The sequence below is a fragment of the Watersipora subatra genome, chromosome 7 (genome assembly GCF_963576615.1).
Source record: "Watersipora subatra chromosome 7, tzWatSuba1.1, whole genome shotgun sequence".
NCBI lineage: Eukaryota > Metazoa > Bryozoa > Gymnolaemata > Cheilostomatida > Watersiporidae > Watersipora > Watersipora subatra.
The window spans coordinates 17,511,634-17,520,527 of record NC_088714.1 but is presented as its reverse complement, the minus strand read 5'-3'; the positions used below and the strand labels follow the sequence as shown (position 1 = coordinate 17,520,527).

General features: G+C 35.3%; 1 protein-coding gene across 1 annotated transcript; it reads left to right on the top strand.

Annotated features, from left to right (window-relative positions):
- The first annotated feature begins 4,243 nt into the window (after positions 1-4,243).
- On the top strand, positions 4,244-7,379 carry LOC137400492 (uncharacterized). The gene is made up of 5 exons (XM_068086817.1): positions 4,244-4,298; positions 4,402-4,614; positions 4,849-5,747; positions 6,210-6,401; positions 6,519-7,379. Exons 1-5 carry the CDS (start codon positions 4,244-4,246, stop codon positions 7,377-7,379), a joined length of 2,220 nt encoding a protein of 739 aa, XP_067942918.1.
- Positions 7,380-8,894: the final 1,515 nt, after the last annotated feature.

Here is an 8,894-nt window from a genome sequence, read left to right as displayed (position 1 = left end):
TGCATTGAAAGCATGTGCAAAACTAGGTATGCTGCCACTCTGTCATTTGTAAATAAGCCGCAAACGTAATTGCTATCCATTAATGGTGCCAATTTATTGATGGTGCCCAGGTGTGCACAGACCCTTCAAGTAAACATGAGACCAGCTAGTGCAAGACAACTTTAATCTTCAGCAGTTGAAGCCTCTGTATGCTGTCCTAATCCAGGATGCTATACAAGACTTCCAAATGGTGGCCATGATCACGGAATTGTTGATGAGCATTGGACAACTAAGCTATTTCTCAGAGCCAATGGTAGACGTAATAAGAGTAATGTGAGGATATAATGGCCTGTTCTAGCTGGTGTTTTTATTTCTTGTCATTGTCTTCTTCCACCTTTAATTAAGTAATTCTAACTTACGATTTTCTTGTTCTAGCTCATGTTTTTTGTAAAACTAAACCTGGAGTATATCTGTTGATACAAGTGTACCTTTTGTGTACAAGGTTTTGATCACTGTTACACTGTTATTTACACTTTTATACAGTAGCTACTTTCTTTTTTAACAATTTTGTTACAGCAACAAATGATATAAAGAATATACTTGGTTGTTGTATAAACAGGAAGTATGACAAAGAGTGCTTACTAAGAGAATAATGCAGTATATATTACAACTAGTGATTCACTTTAGCCACATTGAAGCTATCTCAACTTTACACAATCTTAATGAAGGAGTTATTTGAAGATGTTTATAGAGTTTTTGGTTAATGGGCTTAGTAAACACTAACTATGATGTCTAGTGTATACAAATATTTAGATGATTACGAAAATTGGGTAATGATTATGACTACTTTGAGGGTATCATTTGTGCAGATATGTCATTAACTGGCTCACTTTGATGCCACCAAATGACTATCGCTGAATAGAGTTATTTAAAATACTTGCAATTTATGTATTAACTCATATGCATAATATTTATCTTGTATTTACATGTTTAAGTGTTTGAACTTGAAGACATGGTCCACATTAATAAAATTCAGTTTGTTTTTTAGATCAGGAAGCGCTGGTAACATCAGCAGCAGTTTTAAGTACTAAAACAATTATATTAAATCATTTGCTTTCTCATAAAAGGTCATAATGAACAACAAATACAGATTATATAGCATTTGAACCCTCTTTTCTTTAATGTCACCAATTATAAACTTTAGTGATATCAACTGTTGTTTTCTTGGCCAAGTTTTTTGTTCACTTTCAGTGTTGAGGTGATAATCACAAATTTTTAAGATTTATTTATCGCTAATTACACTTAAATCCTACTCTAATTGTCTATCAATCCCAAAAGCATGCATAATTAAATTCTAGCATCAATAACTATTTAACACCATATGTTATCAGATCTACATACAGCTTCCAAGAATTTTTAGATTGTATAAAACAAAGACGAAAAATGATGTTAATTGTAGTATTTTAAAGCCTAGAAATCGGTTTATTATAAACATTTATTTACTTCACAAAATTAAGTTTGTACCTGCCTTTGCAGTTCATTAAAATTAAATTAAAACAGACACGCTGTATATCCGCCGGTTTAAACATTTTAATCAACTATGGAGTATTACAATTACATGTATTTTCTAACAAAAAGTACAGACTTACTCTAGGATAACTACCTATATTGCATTAAACAACATACATTACACTATTTGTAGAATGCTGAATAACTGTTTAGTACAAATCTACCAAAATAGAACTACAATCACAGCAAGTTTGTTACTGCTCTACTCTGAGCAATAGCTACACTAAAACAAGTGTGGCCTTGGGTAAAATATTACCAGCACGACAAATGAGCATTAACTTTTTATGTTTGGCATCTGTTATTCTGTGCTTTCACAAGATTTTTAAGCTCTTTATAGAGCAAATTGAAAGAATATGATTACTTTTCCTTTTATTTGCTGTAAAGTTCTTTTGGTTGTTCTGCCACTTTTCTCGTGTTCATTAATAGGAGAATTCAACCAAACAGTAAAGTATACAGTAGTTAGTGTAGCAGCAATGTAATACACTATTCTAGTGAGCAATATTTTTTCAGGACATTAAAAAGTCTGATCAAAATGTTTTTTGAGCGGTGGCTAGAATGCATGTAAACTTTAACCAGCTACAAATGTTGTTGCTTCTGATGACCTGACATTTTATGATTATACATAATGCAATCTGCTTAACAACAAGAAGTTATAAAACTCTTTTACATAAATGTGTCTCAACAGGACATTTAAAATAAAAGGTATGCAATAATGTATTGTACAAAAAACGCAAGCAATCTATTTTGTCAAATTCCAACTTAAACTTTTATATTTAAGCACAACTCAGAGTTCTTATCTTGGAAAAGTTTAACAGTTTGATCTCAATCGATATTAAAGGAAAAACTATGGCATTTCAATGGTCAGTTTTTGTGTTGCCAAAAACTGTTCAATGAGTGACTTTGTGGTTAGCAAGATATTTTCGATTACGAAGTTTAATCACATGCAACATGACTACAAAAAATAAGCTATTGAACAATGAGTATACAAAACACCGAAGACCAGATAGTGAAACTTGCAATTAGGAGTGATAAAAAAATAATGATTTAATACAAAAACAAACAAAAATGAGAATCAGTAGTTTGGCAGGTATTTTATTTATTTTAGGAATAAAATCAAAAAAGCAAGTTAATTTACGTTGATCAACAGTTTGCTTCAATGTGAATCAATTTAAATTAGCTATGAGTAAAATAAGCATAGTGATTAAGCCAGAAAACAATGGTTACAATGGAATACCGCAACATAAACTGGCTTAAAAAATTATACAGACATGGTGATGCTGTTCAAAAAATAGCACTACAGCAAAAACAAACCTGTTGGAAATAAAAATCTACAATTCATTTAGGTACGTGCTTGAAATAATACGCTCAAAGTTAGCATTACATAAAAATGGTGGAAGAAGACAATGACAAGAGATAGAAACATCAATCAGAACAGGTCTGTAGATCTTCACATTATGTTTGTTACATCTGCCAGTGTCTCTGAGAAATATTTTAGTTGTCCAACGCTCATCAACAATTCCATGACCATGGCCACCAGTTGGAAGTCTGGTATAACAGTCTTGATTAGGACAGCATACAGAGTTTTCAATAGATTGAGGATAGGTCTGTCTTGCATCGACTGATGTCATGTTAACTTCAAAGGTCTGTATGTACCTGTAAAATGGACAGGAGGCTAAACTTAGCACCATGGGCAGATCAAATTAACTAAACTTTGAAATTGTAAAGTTGATTTTTAGGGAATATTTTGAGCTTTAAATTTTGAGTTCATGAACAAAACAGTTTCTTAGCAATATGCTTTTATTTTTCTGCAGCGCTCTTGTTCATGCACACTGTGTATAGAATTCAGATGACTCGATTACCAAACTTCGAAAACTTAACACTTACTTCATCTAATACAACAACTCGTCATCACTGGTTAACTATAGATGTTGCTTTAATCTTTAACTTTGGAAAACCCTAAAATGACTGCATCTACCTGTATTTATTTTTATCTTTCAAAACTTTACAAACAAAACTTCTACATTACTTTTTGGGTTTTCAGCTCGCTGAAGTTAGCGTTTGTTCTATAAGGGATTAATCAATTTTTATGTTGAGTAGCAGTTGTAAATTTTTTCATTTCAACAGAAAAACGCATGATCTAGTAAACCATACAGAGTTTTTCCAAACAGGCAAAGTTAATAAATTAAAATTTCATCAAATACTAATTATTCTTCGCAGTTGTCAAATAATATGAACTGCCATGATTAAGTTAAGCTATTTGACTAGACAATGGCAAAGCCAACTCATGTAAATTCTAAAACATCCAAAAGCTCAAATATTCTGAGCTGCTATGTTGTATTGTTTAAATGTACATCATTTCCAGCTGTCAGTTTCAAAAAAATTCTTTAAAGCACACAGTAGTTATTGTGTTTTCTGTTTAAGCAGATAGTCAACATTAACTATAAAGATTTTCCAGGATTTTGTTAGTGTCACTTGCTTTGTTCAGTTTAGTTAACTTTAATCAATGTATAAACTCAGGTTCACACATAATCTCAACTGCCTATAGCTTATTTATGCTTATGTTTATTTATCCAATTGATGTGTATTAATATATTAATTGGCAGGTATTAATTAACCGCTTCTCAAGTGCGCTTTTGTGTCGGGGCTGCCATCAGAGGTAGCATGCCAGCTTAAAGCTACGGCTGCCGTAGAGGAGATGGGGTTAAAGGAAATTGTAACTAGAGCTCGAGCAGTTCTTTCTTCAAATTCAGGTGCGTCATTTATGTATGTGGTGCTGCTATACATGAAACACGTAATCAACCAGGAAAGGGTGTTCAATGCTATGCTTGCTCAGTGTTTTGGACATATTTCTAGACATTGTCCTACAGGAAGAAAAACGAAAAGTTTTTCTAGTAAGCCAACTTGTGGTTACAACTGCAATAACATCGGTCATACAAGCAGAAACTGGACAGCTAAGGAGCAGCAAGGAAACAAGAATTGGGAACCTCAGCGTCGCATGCTCTTCCCAACAACCAACACCAGAGACGACTCAAAGACTGTCTATAAAAACTCTAATTGATAGTGGATGTGAGCAGTCGGTAACTTCAGTAAGTGTTGTTCGTAAATTAGGTTTTGGCATAAGAGAGCAACAAAGGACAGTAAAGATGTTAAATGGAAATAGCACGCAATGCTGTGGAGAAGCTGACGTCAATGTAGCTATAGGCCATTGTGACACTATCCAGTTACGTTGCTTGGTAGTACCTGAGTTAGTATGTGGGTGAGGGTTGATTCTTGGTGTAGGCGGAATCTAAAAACTTAAAGGTGTGACAATACGTGCAAGAGACAAGGTAACATTTGGATGCGCGTCACAACCTGTGGTTGCTATGTTATATGAAAATAACTCCGAGTTGAAAAAGCCTGAGACAGACTGTTTGACTATTGAAGATGCTGCCTTTAAAGCTGTACATGATGGAACTAAGGAGACGGTAGTATGGAAATGGAAAAGCCATGAACCAGAATTGAAAAATCAATGTGCTGAGTATGCCATAAACACAGACTATAAAGGACAATACAGCTGTGAGATTGAGCAGTGGATCTCTAATGGCTGGCTGGAGCCACATGATGTGAAGGTTCATGGCAACGTAAATGGCCTAATTTCACTGATGGCAGTCTTTCAGTCAAACAAAGGTAGAAAGGTGAGACCAGTGATGGACTATAGCAGGAAGTTAAACAAGCATGTGAACAGCAATCCTGGAAATGATGTAGCTATATGTCAACAAAAACTGAGGCAGTTGAGATCATTAGCGGACAATGTACATGTATGTATGTTAGATCTGAAAAAGGCATACCTACAACTTCATTTGGACAGTTCACTACAACGGTTTCAAGCTGTTCGATTCAATGGTCAGTTGTATGTGATGACAAGATTAGGGTTTGGCTTGAATGTGACACCTAAGATAATGTTTCGTATCTTAGCAAAGGTTCTGTCAATGGATGAGGAGATAGCCAAGGGTACAAATCATTACATAGATGATATTGTGGTAAATAAAGTTGTTGTGTTAGCGTTGAAAGTGAAGGATCATCTGCAGAAGTACGGCTTACTGTCAAAAGAGCCAGAAAGTCAGTCAAGCGCACGAGTGCTGGGTTGGAGAATAGAGACTTCCAATAGCGGTACTCACAAGTGGAGTAGAGACTCTGAGCTGCCAGAAGTGCATTCTACTGTGACCAAATGAGAACTGTACTCAATATGTGGAAAGTATATTGGTCACTATCCAGTAGCAAGGTGGTTGCGAGTAGCATGTAGCTATCTCAAAAGAGGAATTAACGCCTATGGGTGGGACGATGAGGTACCCAGTAATGTCAAGAAAAAATTAGATGAGATTGATAACAGCATACACCGCCATCACCCTGTAACTGGCCAATAGAAAGTACCTAAATCTGAGAGTGGTGAAGTGTTGTGTGATGCTAGCAGCTTGGCAATAGGAGCATGTGTCGAAATTGATAATCAGATAGTAGAGGATGTAAGTTGGTTGAGAGGTGTCAATGATGGGGCCCATATCAATATGGCAGAGTTAAAATGAATTATCAAAGCATTCAATATGGCTATGAAATGGAATCTCAAAAATGTGACAATTTTGACAGACTTTGCCACAGTATTAGAATGAGTGAAATCTGTATTACAGAACTGTAAAAGATCAAAGGTGAACGGCCACAGTGAAATGCTGGTGAAACGGCGTCTCAATCTACTAAATGATCTAATCAGTGAGTATCAGTTGGTCGTACAAATAACTCTCGTAAAGTTTGAAAACAATAAAGCGGATGAACTGACTAGAGCTCCTCACAAATGGTTGAAGAAACAAGTATCTGCTGTCAATGTAACAACTTCTGATATTATACAAGGGAAACTGCGTTATCTACATAAAGCTCGTCACCTAGGCGTTGATCGTACATGGTATCTAGCCACAAAAAGGTGAGGGCTTAATGTAAAAAAGAAAGACATTGAAGAAGTAGTGAAGCACTGTCTTGTGTGCAAACGAGTTGATTCTGCACCAGCTCATTGGGAAACTGGTCAAGTATACGTGGAAAGAGATTGGTATCGTTTAGCAACTGACATAACACACTACCAGGGAACCCCGTACTTGACTGTTATTGACTGTGGACCGAGCAGGTTTGCAATTTGGAGAAAGTTGAGAAACGAAACTTCTCCCACTGTCATGGAACAGTTAGACCACATATTTTGTGAGCGCGGGTCTCCAGTGGAAATATTGTCAGGTAATGGACCTTGCTATAGATCGTTCCAGCCTCTTGTCGACAAATGGTGTGTACATCATATCTACAGCTGTGCTTATAGAGCTTCTGGCAATGAAGTGATAGAACGAAATCATCATACCATTAACCGCATGCTTTCCCGCTCCGGCGGCACTGTCAATGACATGCTATATTGGTATAACAATTTTCGTAATGCCGATGGTGTTGTGCCATTTAAGAGATTGTTTAATTACAATCTTCAGAAAAAAGAAACTACTAGAATATTGGCTAAACGGGACATTAGTTTAAACCCCCACAAAGTGGGCGACCAGGTATATTTAAAACCGGGTAATGCCAAGTGCACATCAGTGTGGAAAACTGGCAAGGTAACTTCCTTGGTCTCCAACACAGCAGTTAAAGTGGATGACATGACTCGCCATATAGGAGACACAAGATTTTGTTGGAGAGTTGATAAACAGCCAGCTACTTTAGACTGTGAGTTAGACATAGCTAATACCAATACTAACGAGTCAACTGAGGGTTTAGTAAACTTTGAAACTCCACTTGTAACTAAACAGACACAACAATTTTTCAACTGCAGTTAACAATGCTACTAGACCAGCTAGGGCCATGAAACCCCTAGATTTTTATGTAGCTGGTTTTAATTAATCTTGGAGATCAGGGGAAGGTTTAGTCTAGTTATATATAGTAACCTATGCGTGCACGTATTAGTTTATAAGCCTATATCATTTACTCTTGTGTGCTGTATGTAATACTATTACTTATTTCTGCGTACAAGTTATGCTGTCTCATGGATTGCTGTCTCTGTGTTTATTACCTGGTGGTTATGTCACTCGTTACATCATTCATAATGTTATACCTATTATTGTGTCATTCGAATACAAGCGGTCACGGTGTCAAGTTAGCTGGGGCACTATACAAGAATAAAAGTACTTGTTACACACTTTAACCGGCTACAAAAAAGCTGATGCTTCTGATGACCTGATATTTTATGATTCTACATTATGCACTCTACTTAACAACAAGAAGTTATAAATCTCTTTTGCATAAATATGTCTCAACAGGACATTTAAAGTAACATGTATGCAATAGTGTATTGTACAAAAATGCAAGCAGTTTATTTTGACAATTTCCAATTTATATTTTTTATATTTAAGCACAGCTCAGAGTTCTTACCTTGGGAAAGTTTAAAAAAATGATCTCAACAGATATTAAAGGAAAAACTATGACTTTTCAGTGATCAGTTTTTGTGTTGCCAAAAAATGTCCAAAGAGCGAGTTTGTGGTGAGCAGGATATTTTCATTTAAGAAATTTAATCACATGCAAAATGATTAGAAAAATAAGCTATTGAACAATGAGTAGACAAAACACTGAAAACCATATAGTGAAACTCTTGCAATTAGGAGTGATAAAAAAGTAATGATTCAATACAAAAACAAACAAAAATAAGAATCACTAATTTGGCAAGTATTTTATTTTATTTATTTTAAGAATAAAATCAGAAAAGCAGGTTAATTTATGTTGATCAACAGTTTGCTTCAATGTGATTCAATCTAAATTAACTATGAGTAAAAAAGCATAGTGAATACAGCCAGAAGATAATGATTACAGTGAAATACCGCAACATAAAATGGCTTAAGAAATTTATACAGACATGGTGATACTGTGCAAAAATTAGCACTACCGCAAAAACAGAACTGTTGGAAATAAAAATTTACAATTCATTTAAATACGTGCTTGAAATAATATGCTCAAAGTTAGTATTACATAATAGTGTTGGAAGAAGACAATGACAAGAGATAGAAACATCAACTACAACAGGTCTGTAGATCTTCACATTATGTATGCTACATCTACCAGTGTCTCTGAGAAATACTTTAGTTGTCCAACGCTCATCAACAATTCCATGACTATGGCCACCATTTGGAAGTCGCGTATAACAGTCTTGATTAGGACAGCATACAGAGTTTTCAATAGATTGAGGATAGATTTGTTTTGCATCGGCTGATGTCATGTTAACTTCAAAGGTCTGTATGTACCTGTAAAATGAACAGGAGGCTAAACTTAGCACCGTGGGCAGATCAAATTAACTAAACTTT

Excerpts from the sequence above, each read along its gene's own strand:
- LOC137400492 (XM_068086817.1), top strand. The coding sequence starts at position 4,244 with ATGGGGTTAAAGGAAATTGTAACTAGAGCTCGAGCAGTTCTTTCTTCA. Across the intron at positions 5,748-6,209 it reads TGCCAGAAGTGCATTCTACT|AACTGTAAAAGATCAAAGGT; the intron begins GTGACCAAATGA and ends TCTGTATTACAG. Across the intron at positions 6,402-6,518 it reads AACAAGTATCTGCTGTCAAT|AAAGACATTGAAGAAGTAGT; the intron begins GTAACAACTTCT and ends AATGTAAAAAAG.